The sequence below is a fragment of the Anomaloglossus baeobatrachus genome, chromosome 1 (assembly GCF_048569485.1).
Source record: "Anomaloglossus baeobatrachus isolate aAnoBae1 chromosome 1, aAnoBae1.hap1, whole genome shotgun sequence".
Taxonomy (NCBI): domain Eukaryota; kingdom Metazoa; phylum Chordata; class Amphibia; order Anura; family Aromobatidae; genus Anomaloglossus; species Anomaloglossus baeobatrachus.
The window spans coordinates 203,124,767-203,149,274 of NC_134353.1; the positions used below are offsets into that span (position 1 = coordinate 203,124,767).

The window sequence follows — 24,508 nt, forward strand, 5'->3', positions numbered from 1 at the left end:
TCACAGGAGGCTGGCACCACTCAGATTGAGTGACAGGGCTGTGGGCGGTGACTACCGCACGTCACAGCTCAGCATCGAGGGGAGGTTCCGGAGGACGTCAGTGTGGAGCCGGCGTCCTGCAGATGGTGAGGCACGGGGCGCCAGTGTGCAGTACAGGGGGGGGGGGGTTCTTCAGCTGAATCCCCCCCTGCACGTAAGTATGTGCTCACACTCTCCACCCGCCCGCTCTGCTGCGATGTCAGGAGAGCGGCCGGTGTCGGGCAGTGTGATCATCTGCTCCTCCCAGCAGCAAGACACTGGCAGGCATGTCACCGCTGTGCTCTGCCATCTGTCCTGCTGCATGGGACTTATTTTTTTATTTTTTTATTGTTCACATTAGATCCTTCATTTCATGACCTGATGTTTCCTGTGCCTTAAGGGCATTATATCACACAGTAACTTGTTAATTATCAGAGCAGCATGAGGTATGTGTCTGGATATATACAGATGGCATTTATGGTGAGGGCTGATTTGATTGTTATCAGTTTCGTTCATTTGAACCCTTTCATAGTCTCTCATTGATATCCTGCAGCTTGCAGTAAACCTGTATCTTGCTGACAAACAGCTGTCTATAATAGTATTACAATTCATATGTATGCATTTTTATTTTTCACACAGATAATTTCACTTCAATTGCATAAGCAAAGATAAAAGTGTTGTGAGTCCAGCACCTATCTTCCATTACCAGAGGTAATGGATAATTGAATTTATTAACAAAATGGAGAAATTAATTTTTCTGTTTATTTTTACTGTACATTCCCAAGTATGGTTGATATTTTGATTTACCCCGTTTGTGACATGATTTTCTCTTCTATTTGATGTATGTGTATATACATATTGTATTGATACTTTGTTTTCTCATTATATAGAACCATATAAAATTGAAGAAGGCGAATAGCCGAAACGTTTTATTTATAATAACCTTACTGGAAGAAAACTTTTTTTGAATAAAAATAATCAAAATAAAATTCCTCTTGAGTGCCGGAGTTACTTATACTATAGTTCGATTTTTTTTTTTTTTTTCTCCAGAGCACCCACTCTAAACGGTGTGCTTAGCCATACCCCATCTTGCATGGGACCAACTGTCTGCACTCTGTCACCTGCACCACAAGTCACAGAGTGGAGACAGTTAGTGACAGAGCACCTCTGCCCCCCCCCCTCTTCTTTCCCCACTCTCTTCTCCCCCCCTCTCTCCCCCCCCTCTCTCTTCTCCTCCCCTCTTATCCCCCCCCTCTCTTCCCCCCTCCCTCTCTTCTCCCCCCCTCTCTCTCTTCCCCCCCTCGCTCTCTTCTCCCCCCCTCGCTCTCTTCTCCCCCCCTCGCTCTCTTCTCCCCCCCCCTCGCTCTCTTCTCCCCCCCCCTCGCTCTCTTCTCCCCCCCCCCTCGCTCTCTTCTCCCCCCCCTCGCTCTCTTCTCCCCCCCTCGCTCTCTTCTCCCCCCCTCGCTCTCTTCTCCCCCCCGCTCGCTCTCTTCTCCTCCCCCCCGCTCGCTCTCTTCTCCTCCCCCCCGCTCGCTCTCTTTTCCTCCCCCCCGCTCGCTCTCTTTTCCTCCCCCCCCCGCTCGCTCTCTTTTCCTCCTCCCCGCTCGCTCTTTTTCCTCGCTCTCTCCTGGCATGGTCAGTACAGAAATCTCTCCATCGTGGAGGGAGTAATAAACATGGAGTCCCTACTGTGTCTGTGTATTTATTTCTAATAAAGTATTTTTCTCTGTGTGATGTCTTTTTTTTTTTTTTTTTTTAAACCCTTTGTTGGAGATTCTTAATGGCCAGGTTAAACTTGGCCTGACATTAAGAATCTCGGGCTTTATACCAGCTGGTAAAACATAGCTGGTATTAACCCCTTATTACCCAGCGTGCCACCTGCCACCAGGGCCACTGGAAGAGTTGGATACAGCGCCTGAAGATGGCGCTTCTATGAAAGCGCCATTTTCTGGGGCAGCTGTGGACTGCAATTCGCAGTGGGGGGCCCAGAAAGTTTGGACACCCTGCACTGTGGATTCCAATCCCCAGCTGCCTAGTTGTACCTGGCTGGACTCAAAAATTTGGCGAAGCCCACATCATTTATTTTTTTTTTTTAATTATTTCATGAAATTCATGAAAAAAAAGGGCTTCTCTATATTTTTGGTTCCCAGCTGGGTACAACTAGGCAGCTGGGGGTTGGGGGAAGCCCGTAGCTGCCTGCTGTACCTGGCTAGCATACAAAAATATGGCTAAGCCCACGTCATTTTCTTAAAAACGTTTTCAGGGAAAAACCTTTATAAAAAAAAAAAAATGCTTCCCTGCATTTCTATTGCCAGTGAAAGTAACACCAAGCAGCGGGGGCTAGCAGCCAGTAGCTGCTTTGGTTACCCTTAGCAATAGAAAATGCAGCGGGAGCCCACAAACAATGTGATTTTTTTGTTTTTTTTATTTTTAATGAATTTTTTTAAAAAGAAAAATCGGCATGGGCTTCGCCCATCGAGCACTGGAGCATTTTACTTCTCATTCATCCCAAGTAATCAGATGACTCCAGTGTCGGCCGATTACTTGTTCTGTGTCCCCCTGCATCCATCGCAGCGTGTACGGGCTGTGAGGTCAGCGGAGTGGAGACAGTGACATGCTCTGCTCTGACACATAGTGTGCATGTCACTATCTTTCTCCACTCTGGTACTTGTTGTGCAGGTGACCGGATGCTACATGTCACTAACTGTCTCTACTATGGGACTTGTTGTGCAGGTGAGAGTGTATACAGTTGGTACTATGCAGCAGAAATCACAGAGTGGGGCAGTTAGTGACATGTAGCATCCGGTCACCTGCACAACAAGTCCCAGAGTGGAGACAGTGACATGCTCTGCTCTGACACATAGTGTGCTGCATGTCACTATCTTTCACCACTCTGGGACTTGTTGTGCAGGTGACCGGATGCTACATGTCACTAACTGCCCCACTCAGACTTGTTCAGGTGAGAGTGTATACAGTTGGAACAATGCAGCAGAAGTCACAGTGGAGCAAGTTAGTGACATATATCATCCGGTCACCTGCACAACAAGTCCCAGAGTGGATACAATGACATGCAGCACACTATGTGTCAGAGCAGAGCGTGTCACCAACTTGCTCTGCTCTGTCACCTGCGGTGCTGCATGTCACGTTTGTGCTGCGTTTTTAATCAGTGCACAATGCCATTAAAGATTGTTGATGAGAAAAAAAAAAAAGGGTCTGATGTCATTTCCTTATTCAAAATGTTCATTGTATGCAGGAGAGCAGACAGCAGCTGCAGAACTACAAGGCTCAGCATCCTCCATTCACTAGTGTATGCAGGAGAGCAGACAGCAGCTACAGAACTACAAGGCTCAGCATCCTCCACTCACTAGTGTATGCAGGAGAGCAGACAGCAGCTACAGAACTACAAGGCTCAGCATCCTCCACTCACTAGTGTATGCAGGAGAGCAGACAGCAGCTGCAGAACTACAAGGCTCAGCATCCTCCATCCAGGACTGTATGCAGTTTTTTACCCAAAAAGAAAAAAAAATGACATGGGCTTCGCCATATTTTTGTATGCTAGCCGGGTACAGCAGGCAGGTACGGGCTGCCCCCAACCCCCAGCTGCCTATTTGTACCCGGCTGGGAACCAAAAATATAGAGAAGCCCTTTTTTTTTTTTTAATTATTTCATGAATTTCATGAAATAATTTAAAAAAAAAAAAATGACGTAAGCTTCGCCTAATTTTGGTGTCCAGCCGGGTACAACTAGGCAGCTGGGGATTGGAATCCACGGTGAAGGGTGCCCAAGCTTTCTGGGCACCCCCACTGCGAATTGCAGTCCGCAGCCACCCCAGAAAATGGCGCTTTCATAGAAGCGCCATCTTCTAGCGCTGTATCCAACTCTTCCAGCTGCCCTGATGCCGGGTGGCTAGCTGGGTAATAATGGAGTTAGGGCTAGCTGTATATTATCAGAATAGCAACAAAAAGAGGACAATGTCCTCCAAAAATTAAGTATTACTCACAGCAAGTTGGGCTGCAGTGTGTACATCGCCCAGGCCAAAAGCTAATGCTCTACCAGGATACAGCTAAACCCCCACTAATGTGGAAGCATCACAGGTGCAGGTGAAGCAGATCACACACACACCTCCATGGAATGGAGGGGAGGCGAATGCTAGATGATAAAACTGCACACTGGTGACTTGCATAGAGCGCTGTTCACATGCAGATGGCACAGTCACAAACCCGCAGCCTATTAGGTGACGCCCTTCTATTAGATCAGGCGGGCTGCCAAGCCGTACCCCACTGTGTATCATGCACGGACAGACACTCTACAATGCAAGGCCCAACAGAAAGGGGGCCTGGCTGTATCCTGTACAAACAAAAAACCTCATGTCTGTAGGTCCCTACACTAAATAAAAATTGTCCTCTTTTTGTTGCTATTTTTATATTTAGTGTAGGGACCTACAGACATGAGGTCCCGTGACGAGGGTGTAGGCTTACGTTTTATGGCCATAAATACCAACAAAAACCTCATATTTTTTTGTTTGTACAGGATACAGCCAGGCCCCTTTCTGTTGGGCCTTGCATTGTAGAGTGTCTGTCCATGCATGATACACAGTGGGGTACGGCTTGGCAGCCCGCCTGATCTAATAGAAGGGCGTCACCTAATAGGCTGCGGGTTTGTGACTGTGCCATCTGCATGTGAACAGCGCTCTATGCAAGCCACTTGTGTGCAGTTTTATCATCTAGCATTCGCCTCCCCTCCATTCCATGGAGGTGTGTGTGTGATCTGCTTCACCTGCACCTGTGATGCTTCCACATTAGTGGGGGTTTAGCTGTATCCTGGTAGAGCATTAGCTTTTGGCCTGGGCGATGTACACACTGCAGCCCAACTTGCTGTATATTATCAGCTAGCCCTAAGCCCGAAATTCATGGTGTCACGCCAATATTAGACATGGCCACCATGAATTTCTAGTAATGATAAAAAAAAAACACAACACCCAGAAAAATATTTTTATTAGAAATAAAACACAACACAATTAGTGACTCCATCTTTATTGAAATAAACCCCCCTCCGCAGTAATCCTGGGTCAGGGTCCCGCGCAGTCCAATCCGGATCCAATATCATCTGATCGGTTTGCTGGAAGGCAAAGCGATCAGATGATGTGTCAGGTTAAACTACGTGAATCACATGACACAGCAGCTGATTGTATAAAAGCCGATTATACAATCAGCTGAAGCATCAGTAGAAAAAAAATAAATAAATACTCACGTCTGTGCTGATTACCGGCAGCTCCTGCAGCGGAGTCTGATCCTGGCCCATCACTGCAGGAGCTGCCGGTAATCAGCTGATGAAGTCCCCTGACGGCAGGATCAGCTGATAGCCGGCCGGGCGCGAAAAAGCCGGCGACACCACGAGAATCGATCAGCTGATGCGTCAGGTGACTGCATCAGGTGATCCACCGCCAGGTCCTGCAAGCTTCGTAAGTGCCCCGGGGAGACTGCACACAGCCGAAGCGGCGGTACCGAGACAGGGGCTGGAAGCAGGCATGGCACCGGGACCCTGCAGACAGGTGAGTATGACATACACACACACATACACACTCACACACACACTGTATATACGTACACACACTGTATACACACACACACACACACACACACACACACACACTGTATATACGCACACACTCACTTTCTTCCCCTGGCTGTGTAGAGCTGCTGCTGTCTCTGTGTGATTGATCTCAGTGCATCCACTGGGAAGAGGCAGGGAGGAGGGTTTGGGTGGGAGCAGAGTGGGTGTATTAGACACAATGGGTGTGTTAGATAAGCTAGACACCGCCCTAGAGCCACAAAGAATTCTGGGACTTGTAGGAACTGAACACCGGAAGTCAGAGGAGAGATTAACCCCATCAGAGCTGGAGCCAGCAATGAGCATGTGCTGCTAGTGCACAATAAAAGGTAATTTTTCTGAAAAAACATAATAGATGTGTTGAGGGGCACATATTAGCAAGATTTATCAGAAAAAAAATCAGTTTTGGTAACTGGACAACTTCTTTAATTATTAGGCAACTTCCTTTCCTTTGGCAAAATGGGTCAGAAAAGATTTGACGGGCTCTGAAAAGTCCAAAATTGTGAGATGTCTTGCAGAGGGATGCAGCAGTCTTGAAATTGCCAAACTTTTGAAGCGTGATCACCGAACAATCAAGCGTTTCATGGCAAATAGCCAACAGGGTCGCAAGAAGCGTGTTGGGCAAAAAAGGTGCAAAATAACTGCCCATGAATTGAGGAAAATCAAGCGTGAAGCTGCCAAGATGCCATTTGCCACCAGTTTGGCCATATTTCAGAGCTGCAACGTTACTGGAGTATCAAAAAGCACAAGGTGTCTGAAAACAAAGGAGGGAGAGGTAACAGGGACAGGAAATAATCACACACCTAATGAGGAAGAATGGTTAAGACAAGCCCAAATGCCTAGTTTGATGGAGGAAGACAGGGGAGCCTTAAATGAAGACATAACAGTGGAGGTGGTAACAAGAGCAATCAGGAAGCTCAAGGTCAATAAGGCACCAGGACCCGACGGTTTTAATAGCGAATTTTATAAGGTGTTGAAGGAGCAGATCTCACCGGATCTAACTGCAGTTTTTAACGCAATCCTGGGAGGAGCAGAAATTCCTAGAAATGCCAACATAGCGTATATCAAATTACTCCCTAAGGGAACCAAAGAACTGGATGACCCCTCCAGTTACAGACCCATATCGCTCATCAATCAAGATCTGAAACTAAAGTCTAAAATCATGGCTGACAGACTGGCCATTATTTTACCCAGGATAATATCAGACCAACAGGTAGGGTTTATCAAAGGGATAAATGCAGTAACTAACATTAGAAAGACGATGCTAGTGGTAGACGCGGTTAGATTGGGGTGCACGGAGGGGGGGGCAAGACCTGCTCTAGTCACACTCGATGCTGAGAAAGCATTCGACAATGTCAATTGGAGATGGCTGGACAAGGTGATGGAGGCCACAGGGATTGAAGGCAGAATGAGACTCTACATCAGGGGCTTATACGCCAATTCCGGAGCTAGGGTCCATACCCCAGGCTTCCTGTCGGATGTGTTCCCCCTGATGAGGGGGACGAGACAGGGTTGCCCGTTATCACCCCTGTTATTTAATTTGGCAATTGAGCCACTATCAAGAGTACTACAAGGACAAAACAGTTTCAAAGGGATTAGGATAAGAGGAACAGAAATAAAAAAACAGTACTTTTTGCTGATGATGTGATATTGTATATGGGGGATCCTAACGCGGATTTGCCACAGACTCTTGCCATGATTGAAAAATTTGGTTCACTCTCAGGCTTTAAGTTAAACAAAAAAAAATGTGAGATCTTGTTTTTAAGGGGATATCAAGGGATAACAGGTAGAAGCTCGAGAGATGGTTGTCTATGTGGGATACCTATAGCACAGACATCAATCAAGTACTTGGGAGTGCATATAGGAAGATCGGTGGAAGCAATTTATAAATTGAACTATGACCCGCTGATTATAAAAATCATAACCCAACTAAGGGGGTGGAGGGGTCTGCCCTTACCACTTCTGGCAAGATGCCACCTAGTAAAAATGATGAGCTTTCCTAGGTTGTTGTATCCCTTCCAGACGATTCCGCTATTGTTGAAACTAAAAGAGGTCAAGAGACTCAACTCAGCGTATGCGGATTTTGTATGGAGGGGGAAGAAACCTAGAATAAAGCTACGTACGCTGATGAAGTCAGTGGAGGAGGGAGGACTCAGTTTCCCAGATGTTAGGGGTTACAACCTCGTGTGCATTATGAGACATGTAATTGATTGGCTAAGAGGAACAAGTAGACACTCAGATTATGGTTTGGAAAATAAATACGCAGCACCATGGGATCTGATGTCTATTCTCCACTCCTCATTGTCTGGGGTTGAAGGCCATATAAAAAATTCAATGATATTTCGGGATACCATGTTGACCTGGAAACTAATAAGAAGGAAGTTGGGACTTGCGTGGAAGGTGTCTAAATATTTAAATCCCTGGGCATCCCCAAGCTTCCCCCAGGGGTGAGATAACAAGCTATTTATTAGTTGGAAAGAGAAGGGTATCCAGAGAATGAAGGATGTTATGAATGTGGAAGAGAGAAGGTGGATCACAGGTCGGGAAGTGCTCGACATATACGACCTCAATAACTTTCATATCATTCAGTACGAGCAATTGAAGTATGGAGTGATTGGGGATCTTGGTGAGGTTGGAAGAGAATTGAACAAAAGCCTGATTGATGAGCTCCAGGAATGTGATGCAAGAAATGTAAATGTCTCCCAAATTTAGCGAACATTTAGGGGAGTGCTCATATCTCGGGAGGATAGTCGTACCCTTAGGCTATGTGCCCACGCTGCGGATTTACCGCGGATTTTGCCGCGGATTTCCCGAAAATCTGCAGCAGCGGCACTTCCAAGCCATTTCAATGGCATTTTGGAAATGCTGTGTCCATGCTGCGGATTTTTCCGCTGCGGATTTGCCGCGGATTTTGATCCGGAAAAATCTGCAGCATGTCAATTGTTTGTTGCAGATTTGGTGCGGATTTTGGGTATAGAATGGGGGGAAAAAAAAAAAAAATCTGCATCAAAATCCGCGGCAAATCCGAGGGTGCGGATTTGCCGCGAAAGTCGCGGATTTTCATGCAGAAAAATCCGCAGGTACATTCTACCGTGGACACATAGCCTTACAGCGTGGGGAAAACAACTGAAAGGACAAGAAGTGACAGGAAGCATACTGAAAGGATGGGTTTAAATGTGAAAGCACGTCATCAACGAGGGATGGAGAGACACTCAGTTCAGGATATTACATAGGGCCATTGTGGGCTATAACATTCCGGGAAGAGAGGCGCGGTGTCCCAAATGTCAAAAAGAGAAAACGGACACGTTACATGGGTTATGGGAATGTAAGGTAATTCAAAAGTTCTGGAATCAAGTCAGAATTTTGGCCCAATCAACATGGGGAATATTTTGTAAATTAGAGGTAATGGTGTGGATTTTCCAGGTCTTTGAAGGAGGAGTTAGAGGGTGGCAAAGTATCCCGGACAAAAGGACATTTGCAATCATTCATGACCTAGCTATGATAGCTAAACGGTGCATCTTAAGACACTGGATACGTAGGGAAGCTCCATCTACAAAAGGAGGTTATCGACGACTTACACAACCTTCTGAGATTGGAGAAACTAGAGGCGGAAAGGGATAAGGACAAGAAGACAGACAAATTTTTTGGGAGGTGGACAAACTTTATAGAAATCCATTTCACGCGGGGAGAAAAAGGGAATTTTGTTTACTTACCGTAAATTCCTTTTCTTCTAGCTCCTATTGGGAGACCCAGACAATTGGGTGTATAGCTTCTGCCTCTGGAGGCCACACAAAGTATTATACATTTAAAAAAGTGTAACCCCTCCCCTCTGCCTATACACCCTCCTGTGGATCACGGGCTCCTCAGTTTTGGTGCAAAAGCAGGAAGGAGAAAACTTATAAATTGGTCTAGGGTAAATTCAATCCGAAGGATGTTCGGAGAACTGAAGACCATGAACCAAAAGAACAAAATCAACATCAACAACATAACATGTCTACACAAAAGAACAACCAGCCCGAAGGGCACAGGGGTGGGTGCTGAGTCTCCCAATAGGAGCTAGAAGAAAAGGAATTTACGGTAAGTAAACAAAATTCCCTTTTTCTTTGTCGCTCCATTGGGAGACCCAGACAATTGGGACGTCCAAGAGCAGTCCCTGGGTGGGTAAAAACAATACCTCAATAGAAAGAGCCGAAAAAGGCCCCCTCTTACAGGTGGGCAACCGCCGCCTGGAGGACTCGCCTACCTAGACTGGCGTCTGCCGAAGCATAGGTATGCACTTGATAGTGCTTCGTGAAAGTGTGCAGACTAGACCACGTAGCTGCCTGACACACCTGCTGCGCCGTCGCCCAGTGCCGCAATGCCCAGGACGCACCTACGGCTCTGGTAGAACGGGCTTTCAACCCTGAAGGGAGCGGAAGCCCAGAAGTACGGTAGGCCTCGAGAATCGGTTCCTTGATCCACCGAGCCAAGGTTGACTTGGAGGCCTGAGAGCCCTTGCGCTGGCCAGCGACAAGGACAAAGAGCGCGTCTGAACGGCGCTGGGGCGCCGTGCGAGACACGTAGAGCCGGAGTGCTCTCACTAGATCCAAAGAGTGCAAATCCTTTTCACACTGGTGAATTGGATTAGGGCAAAAGGAAGGCAAGGAGATATCCTGATTTAGATGAAAAGGGGATACCACCTTAGGGAGAAATTCCGGCACAGGACGCAGAACCACCTTATCCTGGTGAAAAACCAGGAAGGGAGCTTTGCATGACAGCGCTGCAAGCTCAGACACTCTCCGAAGTGATGTGACTGCCACCAGGAAGGCCACCTTCTGAGAAAGACGGGAGAGAGAGACATCCCGCAGCGGCTCAAAAGGCGGCTTTTGAAGAGCCGTCAGGACCCTGTTAAGATCCCAAGGTTCCAACGGACGTTTGTAAGGTGGAACCATGTGGCAAACCCCCTGCAGGAACGTGCGGACCTGAACGTGCGGACCTGCGGAAGCCTGGCTAGACGCTTTTGAAAAAACACGAAGAGCGCCGAAACTTGGCCCTTGAGAGAGCCGAGGGAAAAACCCTTGTCCATTCCAGATTGTAGAAATGAAAGGAATGTGGGTAAGGCAAACGGCCATGGAGGAAAACCGTTATAAGAGCACCAGGATAAGAAGATTTGCCAAGACCTGTAATAGATCTTGGCGGACGTTGGCTTCCTGGCTTGTCTCATGGTGGCAATGACATCCTGAGATAACCCTGAAGACGCTAGGAGCCAGGACTCAATGGCCACACAGTCAGGTTGAGGGCCACAGAATTCAGATGGAAAAACGGGCCTTGTGACAGCAAGTCTGGGCGGTCTTGAAGTGCCCACGGTTGACCCACCGCGAGATGCCACAGATCCGGATACCACGACCGCCTCGGCCAGTCTGGAGCGACGAGAATGGCGCGACGGCATTCGGACCGGATCTTGCGTAGTACCCTGGGCAACATCGCCAGAGGGGGAAACACGTATGGCAGTCAAAACTGCGACCAATCCTGGACCAAGGCGTCCGCTGCCAGAGCTCTGTGATCTTGAGACCGAGCCATGAAGGCCGGGACCTTGTTGTTGTGTCGTGACGCCATGAGGTCGACGTCCGGCGTTCCCCAGCGGCGACAGATCTCTCGAAACACGTCTGGGTGAAGAGACCATTCCCCCGCGTCCATGCCCTGACTACTGAGAAAATCTGCTTCCCAGTTTTCTACGCCCGGGATGTGAACTGCGGAGATGGTGGAGCCTGTGACTTCCACCCACTGCAGAATTCGTCGGACTTCCTTGAAGGCTTGACGACTGCGAGTGCCGCCTTGGTGGTTGATGTACACGACGGCAGTGGCGTTGTACGACTGTATTCGGATCTGCCTGCCCTCCAGCCACCGATGGAAAGCCAATAGGGCTAGATATACTGCCCTTATCTCCAGGATATTGATCTGAAGGGACGATTCTATTGGATTCCAGGTTCCTTGAGCCCTGTGGTGGAGAAAAACCGCTCCCCAACCTGACAGGCACGCGTCCGTGGTGACCACGGCCCAGGTTGGAGGTAGGAAGGATTTTCCCCGAGACAGAGATGTGGGTAGGAGCCACCACTGAAGTGATGTTTTGGTTGCAAGGGAAAGAGAGATGTTCTTGTCGAGGGAAGCCGAACTCTTGTCCCATTTGCGAAGAATGTCCCATTGGAGTGGCCGTAGATGGAATTGCGCGAACGGCACTGCTTCCATAGCTGCAACCATCTTCCCCAGGAAGTGCATGAGGCGCCTTAAGGGGTGTGACTGACTCCGAAGAAGTGATTGCACCCCCGCTTGCAGAGAAAGCTGTTTGTCCCGCGGTAGCCTGACTAACGCTGGCTGGGTATGAAACTCCATCCCGAGGTAAGTCAGTGATTGGGTCGGCGTCAATTTGGATTTCGGGAAATTGATGATCCACCCGAACTGCTGGAGAGTCTCCAGAGTGACGGAAAGACTTCGTTGACACGCCACCCAAGAAGGAGCCCTGACTAGGAGATCGTCCAAGTAGGGGATCACCGAGTGGCCCTGAGAGTGCAGGACCGCCACGACGGATGCCATGACTTTGGTGAAAACCCGTGGGGCTGTCGCCAGGCCGAAGGGCAATGCCACAAACTGAAGGTGTTCGTCCCCGATGGCGAAACGCAAGAAGCGTTGATGTTCGTGTGCGATCGGCACATGGAGATAAGCATCTTTGATGTCGATCGATGCTAGGAAGTCTCCTTGTGACATCGAGGCGATGACCGAGCGGAGAGATTCCATCCGAAACCGTCTGGTGCTCACATGTCTGTTGAGTAGTTTGAGGTCCAGAACGGGACGAAATGACCCGCCCTTTTTTGGCACCACGAACAAGTTGGAGTAAAAACCGCGACCACGTTCCTGAAGGGGAACGGGAATCACAACTCCATCTATCTTTAGAGCGTCCACTGCCTGAAAAAGTGCGTCGGCCTGCGCGGGGGGTGGGGAGGTTCTGAAGAAACGAGCCGTAGGTCGAGAGCTGAACTCTATCCTGTAACCATGAGACAGAATGTCTCTCACCCATCGGTCTTGAACGTGTGGCCACCAGGCGTCGCCAAAGCGAGAGAGCCTGCCACCGACCGAGGATGTGGCTAGATGAGGCCGAGAGTCATGAGGAGGCCGTCTTGGAGGCAGTGCCTCCTGCGGCCTTTTGGGGACGTGACTTGGACCGCCACGCATAGGAGTTCCTCTGGCCTTTCTCCGGCCGGTTGGACGAAGAGGATTGGGACTTGGCGGAGGGACGAAAGGACCGAAACCTCGATTGGATTTTTCTCTGCTGAGGTCTCTTAGGTTTGGACTGGGGTAAGGAGTCCTTTCCCGAGGATTCCTTAATAATCTCATCCAACCGTTCGCCAAACAAACGGTCGCCAGAAAAAGGCAAACCAGTTAAGAACCTTTTGGAAGCAGAGTCTGCTTTCCATTCGCGCAGCCACATGGCCCTGCGGACTGCCACGGAGTTAGCGGATGCTACAGCCGTACGGCTAGCGGAGTCCAGGACGGCGTTCATGGCGTAGGACGAAAATGCTGATGCCTGAGAGGTCAAGGAAGAAACATGTGGAGCAGAATTCCGCGTGACAGCATTAATCTCAGTCAGACATGCCGAGATTGCTTGAAGAGCCCACACGGCCGCAAAGGCCGGGGCGAAAGACGCGCCCGTGGCCTCATAAATAGACTTCACCAAGAGCTTTGTCTGTCTGTCAGTGGCATCCTTCAGGGATGAGCCATCGGCAACAGACACAACGGACCTAGCAGCCAATCTAGAGACTGGAGGATCCACCTTGGGAGAATGTGCCCAGCCCTTAACGACTTCAGGTGGAAAGGGATAACGCGTGTCAGTGAGCCGTTTAGCAAAGCGCTTGTCCGGAACCGCTCTGGGCTTCTGGACAGCGTCCCTGAAGTTAGAGTGATCAAAAAACGTATTGCGCGTACGTTTGGGGAATCGAAATTGGTGTTTCTCCTGCTGAGAAGCCAACTCCTCTGCAGGAGGCGGCGGTGGTGTGAGATCCAACACCTGGTTGATGGACGAGATAAGATCATTTACTAAGGCGTCCCCCTCAGGGGTATCAAGGTTAAGGGCGAAGTCAGGGTCAGAGCCCTGAGCTCCCACGTCCGCCTCGTCGTCCTGAGAGTCCTCAAGCTGGGATCCAGAGCAGCGTGAGGAGGCCGGGGAAGAGTCCCAGCGAGGCCGCTTAGCCGGTCTGGGGCTGCGGTCCGGGCAGGAGTCCTCCGCCTGGGGCCTAGGGGCTATCCTGGGAGCGCGCTGCGGCGCGGACCGAGAAGGGCCTGGAGGAGACAGACTAACAGGGGCCGGGGCCTGTGAAGGGCCCGGTCTGGACTGCAAAGCCTCAAGGAGCTTAGATGACCATTTGTCCATAGACTGAGCAATGGACTGAGAAAGTGACTGAGGCCAACGACGGTGACTCTGTCCCTGCAGCCTGTTCAGTGGGAGCAGGGGGATCTACATGAGCCAAGGGGCCCACAAGTGCCCTAGGCTCCGGCTGAGCAAGCGTGGCAGGAGTCGAGCATTGATCACAGTGAGGGTAGGTGGATCCCGCAGGCAACATAGCCCCACAAGAGGTACAGGCAGCGAAAAAAATCTGTGCCTTAGTAGCTTTGCTCCTTGTGGACGACATGCTGTTGTCTCTTAGGAGAGTGACCACTGAGGGTATATAGGAAAAGGGTATACAGCCTTTCCGAACAGATATATATATCTATTATATATAGATATCCCGGCACCCTAGGGGGACCAGCACCGGGTGACCGGTGTGGCTTACCAACCGCTAACGAGCGGAGTGTGTCCTCCAGATTCCCTGTCGTGGATCCCCCGGAGCTGCAGAGCTTTGCTGCTGAGTAGCATCCACCGGCGGAAAGCTAAAAATGGCTGCCGGAGCTCTCAGGGGGGGTGTGGAGCCGAGGGCGGCGCCAGCAAAGAGCGGGATCTGGAGTCCCCACAGTGGTCAATGAGGGGGGAGGGAAACATGCAGGATGCTCCAGCCCTCAAAGCCGACGTCATGTCGGCAATCCCGCCCTAACCCCTGACAGGCAGGCTCGGGGGCGGGATTTTTCGCGACTAGGCCGCGGCGAAGCCGGGGACTAAATTTAAGGCCGTGCCCGACAAGCAGGCACGGTCGGCGCGGAAGTCCGCCGAAAAGACAACGGACGGAACTACCGCGGCTTCCGGGGATAAGGTGCGACCCTCTCTGTACAGTCCCCACATGGGGACACAGAGTACCTTCCAGTTGCAGGGCCCGGTCCCTGGGGGTGAAGAAGCTCCGGTCCGGCAGGTTCCACCAGGGGCTGCGGATGGAGCACGGTCCCAGCTCATGGATGACCGCTTAGGATCCCACTTCTCCCAGAGCCGCATAAGGGATGGTGAAGGAGACGGCATGTGGCTCCAGCCTCCGTACCCGCAATGGGTACCTCAACCTTAACAACACCGCCGACATAGTGGGGTGAGAAGGGAACATGCCGGGGACCCCATCGGGGTCCTCTTTTCTTCCATACGACATAACTATGTATGAGAATGCATGAGTGGATGTGTGCCTCCTTCCACACAAAGCATAAAACTGAGGAGCCCGTGATCCACGGGAGGGTGTATAGGCAGAGGGGAGGGGTTACACTTTTAAAGTGTAATACTTTGTGTGGCCTCCAGAGGCAGAAGCTATACACCCAATTGTCTGGGTCTCCCAATGGAGCGACAGAGAAATAAATACTTTGGTGACACCTTTCATGCAAACTGAGTGGTACCTTCTGAATGAAATCCAGGATAGCTTGGGGATATTGAGGTTCCCCTAGTGGAGACCCAGGAGGGAGGGGGAGATGAGACGTTAAGGATTGACTTAAGATACGACATCGGCACTCAAAATACTAAAGAATGACAAAGGGTTTTAAGGTTTTGTGTTACAAGTGTTTTAGGTAGAATCTTTTGCTCTAATTTACTATGCATCATTTTCAACTGAAGAACTTTAGGGACTCAAAAGCTGGAATATTACTCTTTTCTATGTCACAACTTGTCAGTTGAATGAACCCATTTTGTAATCATAATTATTTTATAACGGTTTTATATAATTGGAAAATCAATAAAAACGGTTTGGGGAAAAAAAAAGCACAAGGTGTGCCATACTCAGGGACATGGCCAAGGTAAGGAAGGCTGAAAAACGACCACCTTTGAACAAGAAACATAAGATAAAACATCAAGACTGGGCCAAGAAATATCTTAAGATTGATTTTTCAAAGGTTTTATGGACTGATGAAATGAGAGTGACTCTTGATGGGCCAGATGGATGGGCCAGAGGCTGGATCAGTAAAGGGCAGAGAACTCCACTCCTACTCAGAAGCCAGCAAGGTGGAGGTGGGGTACTGGTATGGGCTGGTATCATCAAAGATGAACTTGTGGGACCTTTTCGGGTTGAGGATGGAGTAAAGCTCAGCTCCCAGACCTACTGCCAGTTTCTGGAAGACAACTTCTTCAAGCAGTGGTACAGGAAGAAGTCGGTATCGTTCAAGAAAAACATGATTTTCATGCAGGACAATGCTCCATCACATGCATCCAACAACTCCACAGCGTGGCTGGCCAGTAAAGGTCTAAAAGATGAAAAAATAATGACATGGCCTCCATGTTCATCTGATCTGAACCCCATAGAGAACCTTACGTCCCTCATAAAATGTAAGATCTACAGGGAGGGAAAACAGTACACCTCTTGGAACAGTGTCTGGGAGGCTGTGGTGGCTGCTGCACGCAATGTTGATCGTAAATAGATCAAGCAACTGACAGAATCTATGGATGGTAGGCTGTTGAGTGTCTTCATAAAGAAAGGTGGTCACTAATTTTTTGGGGTTTTGTTTTTGCATGTCAGAAATGTTTATTTCTAAATTTTGTGTAGTTATATTGGTTTACCTGGTGAAAATAAACAAGTGAGATGGGAATATATTTGGTTTTTATTAAGTTGCCTAATAATTCTGCACAGTAATAGTTACCTGCAGAAACAGATATCCTCCTAAGATAGCCAAATAAAAAAAAACACTCCAACTTCCAAAAATATTAAGCTTTGATATTTATGAGTCTTTTGGGTTGACTGAGAACAAAATCCTCTAAAATACAACTTGCCTAATAATTCTGCACACGGTGGACATGTTTGGTGTCTACGAACTCGTACCAACCTGAGGCATCACACCCACACATCAGTTTTACCATATAGTGAACACTGTGAATAAACTATCCCAAAAAAAATCATGCAATTGCACTTATTTTAGACTTTTTTTGCAGCTTCGCCATTTACCGATCAGATTAATTGATTTTATATTTTGATAGATCGGGCATTTCTTAATGTGGTGATAACAAATGTGTGTATTTTTTAACCCTTTCATTTTCAATGGGGCGAAAGGCAGGCTGATATGAACTTTTTTAATTTTTAAAAACTTTTTTTTTTTTTAATAGACCTCCTAGGGTGCAATAAGGATCAGCTGTCTGATCGCTTGTTCCTTTCTCATGAGCAGAGCAGCACCGCTCAGACCGGGAGAAAGGATCATCTTTAGTATCCTGCAGTAGTTGGCTGCTGGTTACAGAACCTTAGTCATGTGAGCACAGGAGTCATTGCATGACCCTGTGCTACCATGACAACCATCGAATCCACGTGATCACGTCACATGACTTCCCGTGTCAGGCTGTAAGTAAAAGTTTTAGTGCGATCGTGATTATAATGGCATTGTCACATATTGACAGAGCCATTTAAGGGGTTAAAAGGCACGAGCGCAACGTGATTCCACTCGTGCCTGGCAGGCACACATGTCAGCTGTGCGCCTCAGGCTGTTTACAGCAGCCTGCGGGGATTAACACTATGACTGCAAGGACGTAATATTACGGCCCGCGGTCATTAGGGCTGCTTTCACAAATCCGGTTTTTGCTGAGCGGCACAATACGGCGCTTTGCAGAAAAAACGCAACCTTTCTTTTTGACCGCCGGTTGCGGTTTTTCCGCATAGACTTGCATTAGCGCCGTATTGTGCTGCACGGCCTTGCGTTGCGTCCGGCATATTTAGCCCATGCGGCGGCCGGATGGAACGTTGCCTGGCATGTTTTTTTGTGCAGCGAAAAAAAACGCATCACGCCGGATCCGGCGCAATGCGGCGCAATTTACAATGCAAGCCTATGGCTACGGATGCGGTGTCCTGCGGCAAAAAACGCATCCGGATGCGGTTTTTGAACTGCACATGCTCAGTATCAAGGCGCATCCGTCAAAAAACGGACGGGCCGCATGAAATAACTTATGCAACGGATCCGTTTTTTTCGCCGCATCTGTTGCATAGGTTTTTGAGCCGGATTGAGCCGCAGTGCAAAAAATGGATGTGTGAAAGCAGCCTTAGGGGTTAAATTGCACCAAAAACAAAAACTGTACAGGGCCTAAATCTCAAAATTAGTACCATTAGGCTCTCACGATCATAAAGCCATGACATAACATAGAAATATTTCACCACATTATGAAATGAGAATAGACTTTTAACTCGCCCCAATATTAAGGAGCAGGAAAAGCTGATCTTATGGGCATGGAGGTGTCCCAACACAAGATGCTGGGGGAACAAAAATTATCGGGCATGTTGAATTTCAATATGACTGATTCTTTGTTGTCATGGGAAAATTGCTGGCCATCTGAGGTGCCTGGAGGGAACTTTTTCTCTGTAACTCATTTTTATTATCAGTGTTGAAAAACGAAGATTCAGAAAACCAGCTTTTCAACTTGGAGCTGCTCAAGTTTTATGGGCATAAAATATACCTTCAAGTGACATGAAAACAGAAGACCATTGTTCAATTACTTACTGATTCCCTTCTGCTTTGGGGCAATTTTTTCTAGGTCCTTCAGTTGGAATACATCCTTCTAATAGAAAAAAAAAATGGACAAATGTAGCAGTAAATAGCATAATATCTGAAAGAACAATAAAGCAATCTGCATTGTGTGCTGTCATATGCTCAGCGCTGGGCTACATTGCAGTGCTGCTTTCATGAGGAGTATACAGCCATAATATGGAGGCATACAGGCGTAGACCAAAAAGTATATGTTCCTACCACCAAAATCTGCGCCACTAGACCATTAACAGTCTCTGTCGGACTGGAAGTAAGGCTATGTGCGCACGTTGCGTTCTGTCCCTGCAGAAATTTCTGCAGCGATTTGAACAGCACACGTGCGCTTCAAATAGCTGCAGAAAGAGTCCGTAATGAAAGAAAAAAAGCCAATTCCATGCGCTCTGACTGCAGCCCCTCCCATAGACAGAGCAGGGGATGCATGCAGAGCGCAGGAAAGAAGTGACATGTCACTTCTTAGAACGCGCGCTTCATGCAGCAGCCGAAACGCTGCGCTCTAAGGCCTTGTGCGCACTAGGCGTTTTTAGCGGCGTTTTTTACCGCGTTTTTGTGCTGAAAACGCAGTGACATTGCTTCCCCAGCAATGTCAATGGGTTTTCATAAGTGCTGTCCGCACACAGCGTTTTTTTTAGCTGCGTTTTTGTGGTGACCACAAAAACGCAGCATGTCAATTATTTCTGCGTTTTTCACTGCGTTTTTCACCCATTGAATTCAATGAGATGTTAAAAACGCAATGAAAAACGCATATAGCCGCGTTTCTATGACTAAAAACGCAGCTATAAACGCAAGGGGTGGGTACTACAGTGACGTGTACAGGAAGAGGATTCCTTCTGTTGGTAAACACAGAAGCATGAATCCTCCCGGTACCGTCACCGCTGCGTCCACAACCCGCCCGGTGCCATGTCAGCTCCGTGCGGCGCCATGTACAGGCAGGAGGTGGAGGCAGCGGCGAAAACCAAAGTGAACAGTAGAAAAAAAAAATGTCATATATACTCACCTGTCTGCAGGGTCCCGGTGCCATGCCCGCTCCCATCTCCTCCCGGTCCCGCCGCTCTGGCTGTGTGCAGTCTCCCCGGGGCAGGACCTGGCGGTGGATCACCTGATGCAGTCACCTGACGCATCAGCTGATCGTAGTCTCGCCGGCTTTTTCGCGGCCGGCTATCAGCTGATCCTGCCGTCAGGGGACTTCATCAGCTGATTACCGGCAGCTCCTGCTGCGATCGGACGGGATCAGACTCCTGTCCAATCGATCGCTCCAGGAGCTGCCGGTAATCACCACAGCACATAAGTGAGTATTATTTTTTTTTTTTTATTTCTACTGATGCATCAGCTGATTGTATAACCGGCTTTTATACAATCAGCTGATGTGTGATGTGATTCACGTAGTTTAACCTGACACATCATCTGATCGCTTTGCCTTCCAGCAAACCGATCAGATGATATTGGATCCGGATTGGACGGCGCGGGACCCTGACCCAGGATTACTGCGGAGGGGGGTTTATTTCAATAAAGATGGAGTCACTAATTGTGTTGTGTTTTATTTCTAATAAAAATATTTTTCTGTGTGTTGTGGTTTTTTTTTATCATTACTAGAAATTCATGGTGGCCATGTCTAATATTGGCGTGACACCATGAATTTCGGGCTTAGGGCCAGCTGATAATATACAGCTAGCCCTAACTCCATTATTACCCGGCTAGCCACCCGGCTTCAGGGCAGCTGGAAGAGTTGGATACAGCGCCAGAAGATGGCGCTTCTATGAAAGCGCCATTTTCTGGGGTGGCTGCGGACTGCAATTCGCAGTGGGGGTGCCCAGAAAGCATGGGCACCCTGCACTGTGGATTCCAATCCTCAGCTGCCTAGTTGTACCCGGCTGGACTCAAAAATTAGGCGAAGCCTACGTCATTTTTTTTAATTATTTCATGAAATAATTTAAAAAAAAAGGGCTTCTCTATATTTTTGGTTCCCAGCCGGGTACAAATAGGCAGCTGGGAGTTGGGGGCAGCCCGTACCTGCCTGCTGTACCTGGCTAGCATACAAAAATATGGCGAAGCCCATGTCATTTTTTTTTCTTTTTGGGCAAAAAACTGCATACAGTCCTGGATGGAGGATGCTGAGCCTTGTAGTTCTGCAGCTGCTGTCTGCTCTCCTGCATACACTAGTGAATGGAGGATGCTGAGACTTGTAGTTCTGCAGCTGCTGTCTGCTCTCCTGCATACACTAGTGAATGGAGGATGCTGAGACTTGTAGTTCTGCAGCTGCTGTCTGCTCTCCTGCATACACTAATTCTGCAGCTGTCTGCTCTCCTGCATACAATGAACATTTTGAAGAAGGAAATGACATCAGACCTTTTTTTTTTTCATCAACAATCTTTAATGGCATTGTGCACTGATTAAAAACGCAGTGAGCAAAAACGCAGCAAAAAACGCACCAAATCGCGGCAAAAACGCATGCGTCTTTGCCGCGTTTTTTAGCCGCGGGTGCGTTTTTTTTAGACAAAAACGCACATAAAAACGCAGCGTGAAAAAAACGCCTAGTGCGCACATACCCTAATACGCCACGTGCGCACTTCTCCTGCATAATCTTCATAGATTATGCTGGGGATGCAGGACGCATGCAGTTACGCTGCGGTGCAGATCGCAACATAACTGCATGCAAATACACAATGTGCGCACATAGCCTAATGCTGTCAGTGGCGCAGAAAAGCCTCCGGAGGCTTTTTCCTTTATTTAGGGACAGATCCACCCAGCTGAAAACCTCTTTGAGGTTCGCACATTTGGAGGCTTTTTGCTGAGTTTTAGGAATGAAAACTCGTGAGAAACTTTAAGCTTTATATTTAGGAAAATCTGAAGATTTTCTGCTCAGATACCTCAGTGTGCACATTCCCTGAACAGCACGGAAAAAGGATTTTACAAGGACCAGATGAAAACTTACAGACTCAAAAAATATTTCCATCATCTTCGTTCTTTTCTCTTCCACACTAAGCCCTCTTTTCTTAGACTGAAAGAAAACAAAATGTGTATTTAATGCAGATACGTCAGCATAAGATGATATACACGGCACACTGGGTTCTGGCTGACCGGGTTATGCCCTGCCACACATCACTATGCCAGGGAAAATGCCAGGGAGGCCATTAAAGTGACTGGCACAGAGGGGTTATGGCTAATGCAGTTGAAACCAGAAGTTTACATACACTATCTATAAAGACACATCTGCATGTTTTTCTCACTATCTAACATGAAATCAGAGTAAATCTTTCCTATTTTAGATTAAATAGGAACCAAAATTATTTATATTTGCCAAATGCCAAAATAATGAGAGAGAATGCTTTAAGACATTTTTATTACTTTCTGCAAAGTCATTCTGATTTCATGTGAGATAGTTAGAAAAACATGCACTATATGAACAGGGCACTAATACATGGGCACTGGGTAATGGGAGCAGGGCACTGATACATGGGCACAGGATAATGGGAGCAGGGCACTGATACATGGGCACAGGATAATGGGAGCAGGGCACTGATACATGGGCACAGGATAATGGGAGCAAGGCACTGATACATGGGCACAGGATAATGGGAGCAGGGCACTGATACATGGGCACAGGATAATGGGAGCAGGGCACTGATACATGGGCACAGGATAATGGGAGCAGGGCACTGATACATGGGCACAGGATAATGGGAGCAGGGCACTGATACATGGGCACAGGATAATGGGAGCAGGGCACTGATACATGGGCACAGGATAATGGGAGCAGGGCACTGATACATGGACACAGGATAATGGGAGCAGGGCACTGATACATGGGCACAGGATAATGGGAGCAGGGCACTGATACATGGGCACAGGATAATGGGAGCAGGGCACTGATACATGGGCACAGGATAATGGGAGCAGGGCACTGATACATGGGCACAGGATAATGGGAGCAGGGCACTGATACATGGGCACAGGATAATGGGAGCAGGGCACTGATACATGGACACAGGATAATGGGAGCAGGGCACTGATACATGGGCACAGGATAATGGGAGCAGGGCACTGATACATGGGCACAGGATAATGGGAGCAGGGCACTGATACATGGGCACAGGATAATGGGAGCAGGGCACTGATACATGGGCACAGGATAATGGGAGCAGGGCACTGATACATGGGCACATGATAATGGGAGCAGAGCACTGATACATGGGCACATGATAATGGGAGCAGGGCACTGATACATGGGCACAGGAAAATGGGAGCAGGGCACTGATACATGGGCACAGGATAATGGGAGCAGAGCACTGATACATGGGCACATGATAATGGGAGCAGGGCACTGATACATGGGCACATGATAATGGGAGCAGGGCACTGATACATGGGCACATGATAATGGGAGCAGGGCACTGATACATGGGCACAGGATAATGGGAGCAGGGCACTGATACATGGGCACAGGATAATGGGAGCAGGGCACTGATACATGGGCACATGATAATGGGAGCAGAGCACTGATACATGGGCACATGATAATGGGAGCAGAGCACTGATACATGGGCACATGATAATGGGAGCAGGGCACTGATACATGGGCACAGGAAAATGGGAGCAGGGCACTGATACATGGGCACAGGATAATGGGAGCAGAGCACTGATACATGGGCACATGATAATGGGAGCAGGGCACTGATACATGGGCACATGATAATGGGAGCAGGGCACTGATACATGGGCACATGATAATGGGAGCAGGGCACTGATACATGGGCACATGATAATGGGAGCAGAGCACTGATACATGGGCACATGATAATGGGAGCAGGGCACTGATACATGGGCACAGGATAATGGGAGCAGGGCACTGATACATGGGCACAGGATAATGGGAGCAGGGCACTGATACATGGGCACAGGATAATGGGAGCAGGGCACTGATACATGGGCACAGGATAATGGGAGCAGGGCACTGATACATGGGCACAGGATAATGGGAGCAGGGCACTGATACATGGGCACAGGATAATGGGAGCAGGGCACTGATACATGGGCACAGGATAATGGGAGCAGGGCACTGATACATGGGCACATGATAATGGGAGCAGGGCACTGATACATGGGCACATGATAATGGGAGCAGGGCACTGATACATGGGCACATGATAATGGGAGCAGGGCACTGATACATGGGCACATGATAATGGGAGCAGAGCACTGATACATGGGCACATGATAATGGGAGCAGGGCACTGATACATGGGCACAGGATAATGGGAGCAGGGCACTGATACATGGGCACAGGATAATGGGAGCAGGGCACTGATACATGGGCACAGGATAATGGGAGCAGGGCACTGATACATGGGCACAGGATAATGGGAGCAGGGCACTGATACATGGGCACAGGATAATGGGAGCAGGGCACTGATACATGGGCACAGGATAATGGGAGCAGGGCACTGATATTCTGTCACCAGTGCAGCTAGTCAGTATGCGGCTGTTGTACCCTGCGGTGTCCAATGTGACTGGACGGTACTGGTTGCTATGGGTAACAGCTCTGGCTGGCCACTGTTCCTTACACAGACGGCAGTGCATTGACAGGCGCTGAAGGCGGGAAACTGACGCGCACTCACCATGCTGCCAGCGTCCGCTTCTACACTCAGTATCACTTATTAACCGGACGGACTCACTCCCGAGGCGGACACTGGCGGAGCAGCGGCGCCCGGTTATACCTTACACTCGTGTGCACCGATAACACAGCACTGCACAGCACCCGGGAACACACTAGAGCACCGAACAACACATCGACACTGATGACATCACCGTCACATGACATGTACCACGTGACCGCGAGGTGACCAATATGTAGACTGAGCGGGAGAAACAAACTTTTTAGTGTGGATGAGAATGAGCCTGTGATACACTGCACAGGTCATACACCGCCCCCTCCAGCCCCCCACACCCCGTGCACAGACATCCCAGCATACACCCCGCATATACTGTACACATATCCTAC

At 48.7% G+C, this 24,508-nt stretch overlaps 1 protein-coding gene across 1 annotated transcript in view; it reads right to left on the bottom strand.

Moving 5' to 3' along the window:
- Window positions 1-24,307, bottom strand: part of MND1 (meiotic nuclear divisions 1) — a 202,514-nt gene extending 178,207 nt beyond the window's left edge. The window contains exons 1-3 of the mRNA XM_075335534.1: window positions 24,126-24,307; window positions 21,443-21,508; window positions 18,469-18,526 (exon numbers count right to left, since the gene is read on the bottom strand). Coding sequence (XP_075191649.1) covers window positions 18,469-18,526; window positions 21,443-21,508; window positions 24,126-24,128 — 127 coding nt within the window. The 5' untranslated portion in view covers window positions 24,129-24,307. The remainder of the gene's footprint in view (window positions 1-18,468; window positions 18,527-21,442; window positions 21,509-24,125) is intronic.
- Window positions 24,308-24,508: the final 201 nt, after the last annotated feature.